The sequence below is a fragment of the Spea bombifrons genome, chromosome 9, assembly GCF_027358695.1.
Source record: "Spea bombifrons isolate aSpeBom1 chromosome 9, aSpeBom1.2.pri, whole genome shotgun sequence".
NCBI classification, from domain to species: domain Eukaryota; kingdom Metazoa; phylum Chordata; class Amphibia; order Anura; family Pelobatidae; genus Spea; species Spea bombifrons.
This window is the reverse complement of record NC_071095.1, coordinates 29627903-29644465: the sequence shown is the minus strand read 5'-3', so window position 1 is coordinate 29644465 and position 16563 is coordinate 29627903. Positions and strand designations below refer to the sequence as shown.

Below are 16563 nucleotides of genomic sequence, written 5' to 3'. Positions count from 1 at the left end.
TATTTTCTCTCTTTTTTTGTAATTATATATTTTATCTGCAGACCTGGAGGCTGCCATTGTTGTTGATCATGTGATAAGTCCGGTAACTTTCCCTGCTCAAACACCACACTAGGCCAACGAAGCCCTGCTTAGTTCTTTCCTCTGTAGACTTTTAGACGCTGGAGTGGATATTTCGTCATGTATAATGAAGTGAATGAGCTGAAACACAACACTCGCTTTAGTGATTGCCTAGTACAGTGATGGGCAACCTTTTTGGCGTGGTGTGTCAAAAATAGGCAAAAAAATCGAGCATAACTCGCGTGGTGTGTCACTTCGACAAAAAAACATAATTTTGCGCAATTTATAGTTTATACTACAAAAATGTATAATTGCAATATATAATTGTATTTAATAAACCAAAAACAAATTATTTAACATACCTGCTTAGTAACTACTTACCTTTCAGGAGTCCTGCGGTGGGGGTGCAAGGCCTCTGTCTCCCAGCTCTGCCACTGTATGGAACAGCATAGAGTGATGGGAGTTATGATGTACTTTTAGAGCATAATTATATAATGAAAAATACATTGGAAATGGTACAGCATAACACCCATCACTCTCACACACTTACCAATCCGCATTTACCAATCCACACATATATACCAATCCACACGTATACCAATCCACACATATATATCAATCCACACACATACCAATCCACACATGTACACTAATCCACACATATATACCAATCCACACACATACACCAATCCACACACACATACACCAATCCACACACATACACCAATCCACACACATACACCAATCCACACACACATACACCAATCCACTCTCACTGTATGCTTTCCTACCTTTCCTCTTTTCTCCTTACAGCTCCTTTTCCTGCTCTTCGCTCCTCTTCTTCTTCAGTTCTTCTGTCTTCTTCCGAGGGCACGGGGTTCAGAGGGCACGGACAGCGGTGGGCGCGGCTTCAGTGTTGTGCGCCGGGATCTGACAACAAACCCCGGCGCACAACAGCTGTTGCCGCGCGGATCACAAGGGAGCGGTATCGGTATCCGGCTCCCTTGAGTGATTTTAAGCCGGGTTCAAGGGAGATCCTTGAACCGGCTTAAAATCACTCAAGAGAGCCGATGGTCTGTTAAAGACGTCCGATACCGCTCCCTTGCAAGCCTGCTCCTCCACCGCCCTGCCCCCCCGCTAGGTACGCTACTGCACGTCCCGCCCCCCCCTTTTTTGGGGGGGTGACACGCGCAGGATTTCCTGCGATTCATCCTCGGCTCCTGCACGGCCGCCGAGGATGAAAGAATCTGTGCTGGAGGAACGGGTCCTCCAGCACAGATTCTTTCATCCTCAGCGGCCGTGCAGGAGCCGAGGTTGAATCGCAGGAAATCCTGCGCGTGTCACCCCAAATGGCTACGCGTGTCAGCACTGACACGCGTGTCATAGGTTCGCCATCACTGGCCTAGTAGATCGGGCTATACATGTGGCCAATCCACAGCTCTCTGAACAATTTTAAAACAGAAAACAATACGATATTTTTTGAAAACTCATTTTTTAATGTGATATCATAAAACAAATGGCGGGTGTTCCCGTTTAATTATGCATAGTGCAGGTCAGCTCAACCCTTCTTGCATCAAGGGATGCTTAATGGCACTGGAACCACGTGATGGAAAAGCAACCCATTGCTGCAAGTCAATGTTCTGTGAACCAAGGAGTGCAGTTACCATTTTGTGGAAGGCTTGTAAGACCGATCTAGGCAAGTCTGGATTTTGGATTGATGAATTGCGTACCCCAACAATGCTCAGGCCTATATTGCTGATTTTTATGATTTTTACACATAAATGTAATGCATTTTGTAACAGGATGTTTGGTTGAACTCAACATCTAAAGTGGAGGGGAATCAATTATGCGAGATGTAGCCTGCCACAAGCCGGTGGTTTGGCGCTGGAGAAACTCTGCAGGGAATGGGTTAAATACCAGTGGTAGTGTCATAGGTCCAAATAAAGTATTGCGTCTGCATCCAAACATAAAGTAACGTACATCCAACCAAAGTAGAGAGTAAAATGATTGACAGCTTCCAAGTTGCTGTCGCAGTTTGTTGCAAAATTCATCAAAAGACTACAGTGTGCAAAACTTCGATACCTTAATAGAAATCGCCCTTCTTCATCTGTGACGACCTACAGACAGTCTAGTGTAAACTCGATGTCAGACATGTTGACCCATAAGGGTGTTAAGGCTTGAGCCTAGTTAGATGAGACAAGTGTAACCCAATGACCGCTATAAATAATATCCGCATGGGACCGTGTCATAGGCGCTACGCACACAGCTCACTACACCAGGGTCCGAGCTGCTTAGTGCCGTCGCAAAGTCCTCGCTTCGGTTTTGAGTCTCTTCGTTTTATGGGGATACTTTCAAGTGTCCGCAGAGCTGACGTCTTTGGAGCAAAAATAATGGACAACCATGCCATTGGGATATCGAGCAAAGGCGCTGTGGGTAGAAGAGAGAGAGAGACCAAATACATAGAGGAAGAGAACTTCATAAATCGCGAGAGAGAGAGAGTTATTTTATTGGGCCAATTCTATTTACGCACAGAACAAACACAAACCAAGTAATTCAAAGTGAAGTTGTCTGTGTGTTCTACTATATCCTCATCGGGTTGGCTAATTTACCTTAAACGTGTAGCAAGATATGCGCGCCAAATAAAATATTTATTTTCTGGGCTGGATTATATAAACAGATTGACCGTAGCCAACCTCACCCAGTACCAAGAAGTACGCGACTCACCTGTTTCCAATCTTCTTCTTGCACACGCGGCAAATTTTCTCCTCTGTGATCACACATTTCACCTGCTGATGAGATATCCGTTCCTCTTGTACCTACGAGGGTTTGTAAGGTATTCAAATCGAACAGGTTACACACAGTATGTCACAGCTGCCTTACCCCAAGATTTACAGAGGAACAGCAGAATTATACTATAGGCTTGCTCAGTCTGCTAAAAAAAATGAGAGCACTGAACTTTTGTTGTACAAAGTTGGTACAGTGCAATATTCACTAAGGCGTCAGAATATCCTTCGAATGTATATCTGAATAATACAAAAATGCTGCTTAAAATGGAAATTGCAACCCAAAGATCTATCCAGATGTATCAGAAAAACAATTTTTTTTGCGGCAAAGTGCAAAAACCAGATCTACAACTAGAAAAGTTATATGAAATGTTTAAGATCACTAGGTAAAGTGTTCATTCTGCTGAAAGTACAGTAACTTATGGATGTTGTTAAAAATTCCAATAGTTACTAAAAAAAAAGGATAGTTTTACAGGGTATAAATAAGGGTGTTCTGCAATACTACTTACCCTCAAAAACTCTGCATGCAGCAAGTTCTTAAGAACCTGGTTAAACCTTTTCCTCTGGGCATTCTCTTCAAGCACTTTCTCAAGGAAGATCTGAATGTCTTTGATCTGAGTGTTTGCCGGCAGCAAGTTTATGGCCTGAGAAATATCAGAACAGTACAAAGTTTATATATATATATAATTTTATATATTAACACACAGTAAAACCACAACAGAGACGTCTTCCTGCAGTTTGCTAGGTTAATACAGGACCGTTACCTTGGTTGTGTTCAGTTTTCCATGATGCTGCTCCAAAACAGAAAGCGCCGCCTTAATGTTTGGCTTTGGCTCGTCTAACTTAATTTTGATCGGGCCAAGACAGTGAACATCAGGTGGAGACAGATACATCCTTATCAGGGACAAGTAGACCTGAAGAAGAGTTAAGGAAAAACTGTTGCAACATAATGGCAACTGCTTACGCTTTGTGTAATCAAATTAATCTATTATCTACCCGAGCACTAATTGTTTTGATGTCGCCAATGCCAAAAATTGGGACGTGGTCCATACATTTAATGCCTTAGTCAAAAGTGGCCCAAAAATGTCAATTTTGTTTGAACCAGTGTCAAATAACGAATCGGGGCGAATGCACTGGGAGCATTAGACCAATATGCTGAATGGCCGCTATACAGCCCTATCCTATACACATTTACCAAAAGGGACTATACAGCACATGAAGCTTCTTGTAACTCGAGGCACCATTAAAGGCTATAGGCTGTGCTTCCAAATGCTCAAATCAGGGCAGCCTGGGGATGATTGTTATGAGCGAAGTACTTTTTATTTCACTGAAAAAAACAAGTCAACGAGGGACTGTTTAATTCAATTAACAAATTTATGAAAAAAATGGGCACTGTCGCACCTTAAAGTGATATATTTTCCCTTTAAGAACAGGAGACAAGGGCAGCATGACATACTCACATCCTTATTGCCTTCCTTGTTAGGGTCATAATGTTTATGACAGTACCTACAAGAAAGAGAGAAACGTAAACCAAAAAGGACTATATTCCAATATTCTTCAAGATCAGAAAACAGCTCCCAATCTGCTCGCCTAGTTTCCTGAGGGCTGCTTTCTGGGAGCAAGGATCTGAGACACCCCCAATGCTGTCACCGCAGTGATAGATCTCTAGATCAAACTTGCTGCCAACTCTCTGTACAAAAAAAGGCTACTATTCCCACAGCTAGAAGGTGCAAAGTCAAGCATCGCTGCTGTAAGGTTCACACGGAAGCAATAAAAAACACAAAACAAAAAATTTGCTGTAACAGAAACACTGACCATACCACGGAGTCTACAATAAGGTCATAAACGGCCAAATAACACACTATAAAAATAGCTCATTTTTCCCAAAAATATTTCATACAGTATTATAGCCAAAAACACATAAATAATCATAACTGGTCACAAAGAAACCTCTCCTGTGCTGCCCATTAGAGAACTTACTGCTCTGCCATGTTGGTATCCTTCAGGATATGAACATAAATGAACAGAGCTTGTTCATGTTTCCCCATCCGTCCTAAGAGGAGGGCCCTCTCCTCCAACAGTCCTGTAAGGAACGAAATGCCCAGTGAGTAAAGTTAATCTCCCGGCCGTAATAACCATGCATTATAACGCCGGGCTACTTCATGTATGGTTAATGGAACAGTTGTATACTAAAGTATCCCCTTTTAAAACACGCTAACAATAGACAAAATGGAAAAGCAACTAGTGAAAACCAAACAGTTTTAATGTGAAAAGGTCTCGGTTTACATTGATAAGCAGCAAGAAAAAAATGATTTGGTTTCAATAAGTCTTATGGAAGCCCTAATTTAAGAGACCAACGGCATAGAGCATACAGAAGGGACGTTGTGTCTTATGATCCCATGCAGAGTCTGACACAGAAAAAGCAAACCCAATGTGGTTTCACTTCCCCAGGAGTTCATAACAATACATATTCCATGGACTCATCCAACTCACCATCAAATGGGAAGTTGCTGATCAGCCGTTCTGGTTGGTAAGAGTCAGATATTTCCAGGAAGTTGAGGAGTTTGCGACGGAATTCACCCAGCTCTCCTTTCTCTGTCCCAGCAGCTACTGTTCCAGTACTCGCTACTTCATTAAAAGCAGAGTCTACAGTAGAGAGGAGACATTTATATTTCTTATATAAAAAATGAGCATTCCTTTATAGGGGCAGTCTTGCCCTTATTTTCCCCATAAGGGAAAAATTAACCAATATATGGCCCAAGCGCCTCGTGATGTACTGCAGAAGATGCGGAGGTCTCTGTGACCACCAAAAAGACCTCTACACCTCTGTGTTGCCCGATCCAGTCTTTATGGAAATGCCATAGTCTGGTTCTTGGTAACATCAGATGGTGCACAACCCTCGTGGTAGCTTCTGCGGGTCACTAAAATTAGCCTGAGAGAGCAGCCTCATTTTGCCCTCTTTTAACCCCTTAATAACAAAGCCCGTACATGTACGGGCTAAAAATGCATTGTTTTCAATGGGTTTAGGGACCACCCATTGTTCTTAAAGGGGTTAAAGGAGGTTGTGAGTGTTTCCAATGATCTCCAAATGTTATTTAAAAGAACAGACATGCTAACAATAAAGTACAGTGGAAGTGAAAGAGCAGACGGTGTAACTCCAAACCTCTTGTTCTTCAGTTAAATCTATCAAGTCCCATACCTTTGGGCAGAGCTTGCATCAGAGCCTGCACCTTTTCACAGTACAGCTTGATCAGACAGTTGTGAAAATCTGGACCCCGTTCTTCCCAGGTGAGTATAACGTGTTCCTGGAAATTCAGACACAAAACTATTAGCGAGGACTAATATAAATAAACTAGCTTGCAGGAGTTATAGCTTTCCCCAAATCCCAACTTTTCATTGCCACTTTATAGCCTAAATAATGTTTTAAGGCAGTTCAGACCAAAAATGATGGATTAGTCCTTAGGATTTAAGAGCAAGCATTGATATATTAAAATGTGCCTTGTGCATCCCCATTAATGCCCCCCCCAAAGTCTAATTTGTAATTCATATTATATATATATATATATATATATATATATATATATATATATAATACAATAATGGGTCCAACATTTAAAAGTATTGTTAACATTTTCATACAGTCATAAAAACAGAAGAATTAGCCATTTAAAGTTTCTAGAAAACAACCCCAGGTCAAGTCTCCTCACCAGGTATGGAAACGCCAAGTGTTTAAAGTTGTCCAATAAAAACGCTAGCACGAGATCCCTCGGCAGACTTTCCACCTCGGGCAAGTCTTCGGTAAATATCTGTCACAACACGAACAGCGCAGTTATCCTAATAACCAGATCTTTACCTTAATAAAGTGATTACTCTGTCTGACCTTCCTACTCCAAACACAAAATATCACAAGCAAACATTGTACAACTGTAGGTATTTATTATTCTTATAAAAACAAACAAAAAACACAAAGTTGCGACTACTGAGCTGTAACAATATATTTCCTGATTTATTAAGGTAAATCGTCCCCTTTTGCATACAGCTCAAACAATAAATTCTAGGTGACTGTATATGGAAGGAATGCAGACTATCCGTTATCTGGAAAGGAATGTGAAAGGAATGTAATTGCCCTCCATTAAACCCTATGGTTTATAGATATGTACACTAACCTTCAGTCCATCCTCGGGATAATCCCTAAGCACCCAAATGCAGTATTCAAACATCAACTTAATGTTCTCTGCTCCTGAAGTAACAGAAAATGCATTGGGAAATATTTATGGATCGAAATAAGAATACTGACTTATAAATGGTATTTAAATGTTTGATTTCGCAGGTTAGTGACTAAATCTAAAATCTAACTTCTCCACCAAAATACTTTATATATACCGTATTGGCTCGGATATAGGCCGCCCCCGTATATAGGCCGCACCCTAAAGGTTTGGTGCTTTTTTAAAGAAAAAGTTTTTTTCTTTAAAAAAGCACCAAAAAACAGGCTGCCACTCTGTCCTCTCCCCCCCCCCGGGATATGCTGCCACTCTGTCCCCCCCCCCCGAGATATGCTGCCACGCTGTCCTCTCCCCCCCAAGATATGCTGCCACTCTGTCCCCCCCCAGATATGCTGCCACTCTGCCCCCCCCCCCCGAGATATGCTGCTACTCTGTCCTCCCCCCCCCCCGACTTACCAGAGCAGACTCCCGGGTGTCTTACGGGGCCGGAGGGGGACATCTATGCACATCGTGTATACAACTCCCGGTGCCGGCACTCAGCGGAAGTGCCGGCACCGGAAGTTGTATACGCGTATTGCGTAGATGTCTTCCGCCAGCCCTGCAAGACACCCGGGAGTCTGCTCTGGTAAGTCGGGGGGGGGGGATGTAAAATGCATAGTGCGGACGTTCACCGGCAGCGGCGCATCGCCGCTGCCGGTGAACGTCCACGCGATGCGCTTAGACAACCTCCCGTGCCGGCACTCCCCCCGTGGGAAGTGCTGGCAGGGGAGGCTGTCTGAGCGTATCAGAGAGTAGGATACAGGTTCCCTGCACCGCTGCGGGGATCTGTATCCTAACCCCGCTGCCTGCCCGGCGCCCTGGACTGCATGTCCCGGGCGTCGGGCGCTAGACCCCGAATATAGGCCGCACCCCCACTTTAAAGACTTAAAGTGGGGGAAAAAAGTGCGCCCTATATTCGGGCCAATACGGTATATATATACACACATACACTGCTTAAATTGTTGGCACTATATCAAAGATAATATATATTTCACACATTCTTTTCTATGTGAGTAAAAGTATCATACTGGGAAACTGAGTGTCATTAACTTGACACTGAAAATTATTGATTAGCAGAATAAGTCCATATTTATTAAAAAAATTCAATTCTAAATGTGGGAAAATGACCATGATAAACCAATGGAATCATTATTAGAATTGGTCCATGGTTCTGGTAACCTGCATATTCTATGCATGTGTTTGGAACCTGTCTTTTTATAACAAATGGCACGTTTCTGCCACGTTCGTAGGGCTACCCTGTTACTCACCCAGGCGCTGCAGGTATTGCACTGTCCTTTCGTGACCTTTAAGCGGAGAGTTTGCTTTCTTAGATTGGTCCACTAGAACCTGCAGGGCTGTCCGATAAATCAAATAGCAGCACATTGCAAATAAGTAGGAAAAACATTCATTTTTTGCAATAAAACAGATTAGGTCCTGAAATAGCTTCTGGTAAAAACTATTTTAAAATACAGTCCATTAAAGGAATATGGATGCATCTGAACATAGAGAACAAGTTACAGGACAGCGCTCTAAAAGACCCACGGCAAATTAAAGCATTTAGATTTCTGGAAAAACAAAAAAACCTCCCTTAACTTTATTACAGCCACCATTGGCTTACAATATCTGGCCAAATCATGGTCATGGGTTAACCCAACGCTACGCCATGCGACGTCCTGGGTCTCTACACTACAGAGGAGACCGAACTTCAGATGTATCTCTCAGTAAAGGCTCTTAAGTGCCAAGTGTTAAATATGTTGTCAGTTTGAATATCAGTGCTAGGCTGCAAGCTTTGTAGTGAGCCGCTGTCATCCATATTGTCCGTTGTGTAGAAGATATGGCCTTACCCTTTTCATGTAGCCCTTTTTTCTCATACAGGATGATCAGCTCACTGTACTTGTGCGCCTTCTTCAGGACATGTTCACTCTCCTCCACGTGGCAGTGGTTGTTCTCCAGTCGCAAAAGAGGAGCCACCAGGGCCACATTGGTCTGATAAAAACAACGTTCCAGAGTTATACTGCTTGGGTCTGAAATAGAAATCAGCCCTCCTGAACAGCGGCACCTGTAAGGTGCGATACTTACATGCAAAAAGCACTTGAGCAGAGTGGTGTCTATGATCTGCAAGAGTTTCTTCTTAGATTTGATGGTTGGCGTTCCCTCCATGAGAGGGGAGGTGGTGGATTGGTGGTCAGAGTCATTCAGCTTCTTTACCAGATGGACTCTTTTCTGTTGGTTATATATTAGCATATATACAATAACATGTAATGACCACAGGGAGGAGTATTAGCATAGCGCTTTATGATGTAATACAAAATTAGATTTTTCTTTAAAACAAAAAAAAAGTTAAAATATGCTATAAAACTATGTAAAATCATTCTATTATTTCACTTCCCCCTCAACTGACGAATAGTTTGTAAGCTTGCAAGAGCAGGGCCCTCTTCTCCTTTTGTACCGGTCTTGTGACTTATTTTCCATTGATTGTAACAACGCTACAGAATGTGCTGGCATTATATAAATAAACGTAATTAAAATACTGTGTCCCTACTGGATACCAACCATAAATTAAGCTGCACACCATTAAAAATATACAATGTAATGCTGACAGTTCTAATTTTGCTGGCCTCCCCCTCAAGGAATCAGTGAAGAATAAGCAGCTGAGTGAGTTTCAGGGTCATGCGTATACAAGCATTCTCAGTGCATTCTCTCCTAGGAGCTGGCTTTACAACTGAACCCAGGCCGTGGTTTATTTGGGCTGTGAAAAATATGTACGGAAACTGTAGTTGGTGTTTACTACAGAGCTCACCTGGGTCAAGTAATCTATGAGAGCTAGATTGGCTTTTTCCAGTTCTGCTCCAGAGAGTACCGGTACTGGATTAGGGTACTGAAGCTGCTTCTTGTAATCAGAGGGTAATAGGTCTGGGTACATGCCAATAACGTGAGTAGGATCTAGTAAACAAGAGACGCATATTAATAACTTCTTCTCGCAAACCTCTTGATGTCTTCATTCCTGTAAAACCCTGCCGGCCTTACCAGTGCCCAATTTGGCGAAAACCTGCATTGACTCATCAAATCGTTTCTGGCAGAAGAGGTTGAAGGCATAAAGGTTCTGAATGTGGTGGATCTGCTGCCTCTTCTCGGTGTCTGCATCGTCTTTCATTCTCTAAAAAGAGGAAACATTCAGACAGAAAAAAAATGATCAAACATACACAGGACAGGCGATTCATCTTACAGAGATTTCTCACGTGTTCTCGCAAAAGGGGTTGCATAGCATTAAGATTACAAGGTGTCAATTTTAAACGCAACTGGATAGCCAATGGCATTGGAGCAAACAGTCAATGTACCCACAATTAGCATGTGGGTCCGGTTACTCACCGCCAGCTGCAGCGCAAGCTCAAACTGCTTATCCTGGAGCAACTGCTGTATCTGAGTGGCAATGGACACCGGAACCAGCCTCCAGACAAAATGATTACTGGCAACGTACACAACGTTAGCACTGAAGGAAGGAATCAAAGAGAATAAAAAAAGAAAACGGTGTAAGCAGAAACAAATCACTGGTTCTATAGCAGGTTCTTCTGCTGATATACAAGGGATTGATATAAATATAGAATAACGTATGTAACGAGGACGTGTTCACCGCTGTCGGTAGACTTTAGCGACTATATATAAATAAGTAATTTAACAGGATTTACCATAAGTCATGATTGCATGTGAAACGAGTACTCAGCTACAACATTTGAACTGTGTTCTAAATCTATGCGATGAAGTCTCAACCTTTATCTAAGGTCAATGGCCATGTACTCACCCTCCAGATGTGACAAAGCGAGGTCTCTGCAGCTCAATACTCTGCACCAGCAGCCTTGGTTCAAACGTTCGGACCTCCACGTATCTGGGCAGCACGGCGATTATATACGGAGGTTGGTGCTCTGTTCCAGAGAAAGTTACAGATCACTACCAAAGACTCTCGATACAATGCATACAGGTAGGCATCGGTGCGACCGTTTGAGTATAGATCACTTTTTAAGGGAAGTTAACCAAGAATCAAGTTCTAGCAGGTGACACTGGTGGTTATTTAAAAAATATATTTAATTAAAAGACTGAATGTCATCACAAGTAAAACAGTGAAGGTAGAAAGAAAAATCACAGAGCTGTCGCAGGTTTTAAAACCAGAATAGGCTCCAGGGCAAGCTAGCAGCATACATTTTATACAATAAACCTGAAAAATACCAAGAAGCTTGTTAGATGTTATTGGCAGGGGTTTTGGGGGGGGGTAATTAAATACTAAGTTTGGGTGCTTGTTGATGAAATAGTTAATATCTAGCACACGCACAATGAGTTATGGAATGTTTCCGAATGACATCCCTCACCCATAGCCATAGGGATATCTGTCCAGTTTAGGGCACACTTGGGTGTACACGTGCCCTCCTCGTTCAGCACAACGGTAAGGTCATCCTGTCCAACCGCAACTTTCCCGTCACCCAGCGGCACGGCCAGCGGCTCCAGCTGTTTCCCTGTTGGAAACAGCTCTTTGATGGATCCTTTTCCGTCCACCTACAGACATCACAGTAAGAAAAACGCTATATTCAGATATTTTTGTCTTTCGCTCAACGTCTGCTCAGAGGTCCGCATGAAAAGACTCTTTTAGAGATACGTATCCTTTTTACTTATGTCTACCAAATAAAAATCACAAATTGTTTAAAAAATCTGGCCATCTACAATATTTTATCCGTAGATTGTTTTACTCACCCTGATAAGGTAATAGTCCCTTTTGAATCCCACACAGATTGAGTTATCACACCATGCCATGGATTTAGGAACATCTGGGACACTGAAGTCTCCCTGCAAGATGTAAACGAAAAAAGTTTCTATTATATTACTTTCGACTGCACAAAAATGTACCATTTTTGGCCTATATATAACTCATATGCTTAAAGTCATAGTTTAGCGCACATTTTATTATTAAGTGTTTTTTTTTTTTTTGCAAGGCTATCCTTGCAATACATGCACGGGCGCACACGCACACCTTTATAATCTGCATTCTAGGATGATAACATTGGTGCTATTAGAAATAAACACCTAAATCTGCTGGATTGGTGAATTCAGTACACTCTGAGAAGCATTCTGACCTAACCTCCACAAGGTACCAAAAAGTGGCTGATTACTTGAAGCTCGTGAAATGCACGGTCCTTCCAGAAATATAGTTGTAACTTTCTCCGCACAGCCACACACATCTTCAATGTCTCCTCTCCTGAGGCTGAGTGCTGCAAGGATGAAAAGAGAGAGAGAGAGGGTAAGAGAGAAGCTCCAGAATAACAGATTACAGCACAGATCTGAATCGGAGTCCTGAAGAGTGGAAGAAAGAAGATTCAAGTGAAACATGCAAAGCCTCTATAAAGTACTATGCATCCTTCACATCTCATTAACTTAAAACCGGAGAGAAAAAGTCCTTTTGCGTGTTAGAAATCAGAACATTATTACGTCGCTCTAAAACAAACTACAGATGCCGTGCATTGAGGTCGTATCACTCTATAAGTGCAACGGATGACAGGCGGACAATAAATCTACGAGAGTGATGACGGTTTCAAAACTACAATATATTGGATGGATAATCGTTTTGGCATGTAGGCCCTTCAATCAGATAAAAGACACCTTTGGAACAGGTTTAAACCGAACTATGATTTTTTGATGTACATAAAGGATTGTGAATGACAATATCTCCCGAATATATGTTTTACAATCACCCCAACTGGCTCTAGACATGCCTGTAGAAAAAAAGTAAGGTATCGCTAGAGGCAATAGAGACTATGTCTTTAAAAAAAAAAAAGTGAAAAAGTTTAGAACGTGGTCTTATCACTAAAGCAGTAAAATCATTTTATTAGCTGTCTTGCCGCTGTCTCATTTTATTCATAACCCCCAATGTACAGAAAAGGCCTGATAAATTATTTGTATCTACTAAAACATGCTTGATTTCAGTAACATATTGATATTATGTTCTGGCACAAACCAGCGTCTAAAGGCGCCATCAATTTCAAAACTCTTCCGTTCCTCTTCCCCATCCATCATGTATTTAAGTTTGCGTTACACATTTTTGCCCTATACTTTTACAGGACATAAGTTCATGAATTGGTGATATTTAGAACCTTTAGAAGCTTTAACCTATATCAAAAAATATCAATAAAGTGATTATAAAAAGAACCATGTGGAACAATGAATTCACAACACCTGCAAACTCTGTTAGCAAATGAATCCCTTCCGTCCCCTACGGACATACCGGTACGGCCATAAAACGCATCGCAAAAAACATCCCTGCCGCTACACGGGAGGTCAGGCTGTTGTTTAACAGCCTGGGCTCTCCCCTGACAGCATAAGCCGGCATCGCTGGTTTTCTGCTCCCCGATCTCCTGTAACTGCTTCCAGCACAAACGCCGGAAAACTGTTACAGTTTTAAATGCCCGATCACGTGATCGGGCATTCCCTTCCAGGTCACATCACTTCGATCTAAAGGGACGCATGAATAAAAACCTAAAATAAACAAAATAAAGGGCATCTGTTTAAAGTGTAACCTGTAATAGAAAAAATGAAGTCACTTTGTGGGTCATCTATTTGTTTAATTTTCTAGGAAACGGAGAGAAGAAAGGATATTACAGATCATACGTCTCCACAATTATCTAAGATTGCTGTGTTCTGGCCAGCAGGCAGTCAGCGGCAACATTCAGGAAAGTATATATTATTTTAAATATATACCATGACTATTAAATGCAGCGGAACTTGTCATCAATACTTTTTTGAATGCCAGGTCCACGTATCTGCTACAAAAAAAAAAAAAAAAAGGAAACAAATACTCACTTGAAGGTCGCAAGAAAGCAGAGAAGCTCCCTTGGCCTTTGAAATTGTAGTCATTTGCTGGAACGTCAGTAAGTCGTGGACACAAACATTATTATCTGACCCAAAGAGCGAGAGAAGAATGAGTTATATACGCAAGGGCCCCGCATTACAAATCAATAGCAACATTTAAAACATGAACGGCAACAGGAAATTCTTAAGCACCCTTACTCACCGAGTAAACTGACGAGGATCTTAAATTGAGGAACAACATGAATCTGAAATAGAAACAAAGAAATACTCAATCCAGACGGAAACTTTAAAGATATTAGCTTCAAAAATATGAAATACATAGAAGTAATATCTAGGAGTAACTAGGAGAACCTAAAGGACCCCACCGCAGCAGAATCAACATAAGACCCTATAATTAATGTCTGCTTAATGATGACCTGTTATAACTCACAACTCACAGAACTGGAAGCCATCGTCATATAAAGTGATTGACAGCAGATTCAATCTCCACGCATATTAGATACTTTCCAAATCAGATGCCTTACCTGCTGAATCTTCTTTGCAAAGTTTTTGTTCGATTTCTCCAAAGTCACTTCAAACTGGTTGCATCCTAGAAACAAATTAGTAATATTTGATGAATATGCCCAAAAATATGCGCTAAATTGTCTTTAAAGAGACACCACAGCAATCATATCCACTTTAGTGCATGTGATAGCTGAGAGGTCCCTTTAAATTGACATGGTGTCCCTTGGGAGGATCCTGAGGTATCACTTAATATTGCTAAAAGTAAGCATAATGACACAGAATTTACAGATTATTACGTGTTGTTGTTGACTAAACCGTCTAGGATCATTTTTTCAATTGGTTACATTTAGCAAAAGTCTGGATTTTAGATGGAAATTCAGCACCAGACGGAAAGGCTTCATTTTATTTAAATCATCAATTATTATTTGGTATTCCAAAAACACTCACCCTGCTCCTTCTTCACGCGATATAACAGGAGATGCCCTTGTTTTGTTCCGACAAGAAGCCATTGCTCTGAAAAAAAGAAGAGAATTTATTTGTAAAAATCCTCTGTATTAATTATCATTTTGTACAAAAAAAATATATGACTCCTTGTATTGGAATCCATTATTAAAAAGCGTTCTATTTTTGCTTATATACAGTTACGTAATAATTATATTAAATGATATTATTTAAAGTTTGACATCCATAATTCTTTAGGGTTTTCATTTGGATATTCTCGGAATATTTTGTCTAAAATCATCTATTTTGTGTTCTTTTTCTACCCTATTTTTTTTCAACCCTGTAAAGTAAGGATTCTGGGAGAAACACGATCTCAGTAGTATTAAAATGTTACTAAATAACAACAATACACACCCTGTGTTACAAAAACAAAAATATTTGTAATCATCACACATACAAAAACAAAAATGATAATAATAAACAAGACATAGCATTCCACACACACAATTAACCAAAAATAATTAAAACACAAAGAAATTAATGACACAGAGAAATGAGTGATGACGTAATGCTATAATTAGCCGTATTGTGTCACACCAGAGATTCCATAGCATCACGTGACGTCACATCAAATGCCACTAATGAGTTAATTTAATACACTATTATATTAATAATAATGTTGAGTAATGGCGAGTAAAGGCTGTCTGCTGTCACTTGGGCCTCAATTCAAACCCCTCATACAAGTGATTTAACCCTGTCCTGTCACTCGATATCCCCGCCGGAAGTTCAGCTTAACCCTCACAGTTCACTAAATGATAATAAACTGTCACTATGGCTTTACACATGTCCGGTAGACAACTCACATGCCCCGGTCCTTACCCCAGGCTGCCAGGCACTCTATCTGCAAGGGCAGCTTCTCCAAAATCAGCACCGGCTCAAAAGCGTCATGCATAGCAGCTGCGGCCTAGACCTCCCAACCAGGCCTCGGGCTCTCCTAGGCAACTGGGTGACCCTCACGATCAAATCCCCGCTGAATATATCGAAAGCGAGGCGAAAATTGTTTAAGAGGGTACGGTAATCGAACGACGGTTTCCCACACAGAGCAAAAACACTGGCCACTTCTTCCTGGTACAAAGCCCCGCCCATTCGCTCCTAAACCCCGCCCCGTGGGAAGATCATGCGCTACAGGAGGACACATTAGTGAAGGACTCCAACTCCCATCACGTACTGTCACTCACATGCCTGTTACTGAGTAAGGAGAGAATGCGGAGAGTGCTATGTCTTGCCATACCTGGTAACTCTCAGGGGCAAAGAGACAGCAACCCAAAGCATCAGACTTCACTCTACCTCGCTATCTGTGCCTCCCCTTTCGTGCTTTGCCCCATTAGCAGAACACAGTGGCTTGAACACAGGTGACTTTTATTTTTACTTAGTGACAAGTACTGCTTTTCATAAGACAGAGGGAGCAGATGTTATTGTTCTCTTTTTCCCTTTTTAGCAAAGTTTATACCTTAATTACACTTTTATATATTCTATTATATATATATTTTATTATATATTCGAATATTATTCTAATTATATATATATAAATTATATAATATATATATAATTATATTCTCATATTACATACATATATATATAATTATTATATATTCCAATTTTATATA

The 16563-nt window shown here is 41.2% G+C and overlaps 1 protein-coding gene across 1 annotated transcript; it reads right to left on the bottom strand.

The window, feature by feature from the left end:
• Positions 1 to 1532: 1532 nt before the first annotated feature.
• Positions 1533 to 16026, bottom strand: VPS39 (VPS39 subunit of HOPS complex). Its single transcript, XM_053475333.1, has 25 exons — positions 15776 to 16026; positions 14903 to 14968; positions 14476 to 14540; positions 14154 to 14196; positions 13943 to 14037; positions 12259 to 12357; positions 11843 to 11935; positions 11464 to 11647; positions 10902 to 11022; positions 10472 to 10592; positions 10130 to 10259; positions 9903 to 10045; positions 9182 to 9325; positions 8947 to 9088; positions 8371 to 8457; positions 7007 to 7080; positions 6548 to 6646; positions 6040 to 6145; positions 5334 to 5486; positions 4821 to 4923; positions 4301 to 4346; positions 3605 to 3754; positions 3350 to 3484; positions 2782 to 2873; positions 1533 to 2484 (listed from the first exon to the last, which is right to left on the bottom strand). Exons 1-25 carry the CDS (start codon positions 15846 to 15848, stop codon positions 2409 to 2411), a joined length of 2640 nt encoding a protein of 879 aa, XP_053331308.1. The 5' UTR covers positions 15849 to 16026; the 3' UTR covers positions 1533 to 2408.
• Positions 16027 to 16563: the final 537 nt, after the last annotated feature.

Excerpts from the sequence above, each read along its gene's own strand:
- VPS39 (XM_053475333.1), bottom strand. The coding sequence starts at position 15,848 with ATGCATGACGCTTTTGAGCCGGTGCTGATTTTGGAGAAGCTGCCCTTG. Across the intron at positions 14,969-15,775 it reads AGAGTGCCTGGCAGCCTGGG|AGCAATGGCTTCTTGTCGGA; the intron begins GTAAGGACCGGG and ends TCTTTTTTTCAG. Across the intron at positions 2,485-2,781 it reads AAGAAGAAGATTGGAAACAG|CGCCTTTGCTCGATATCCCA; the intron begins GTGAGTCGCGTA and ends TTCTACCCACAG.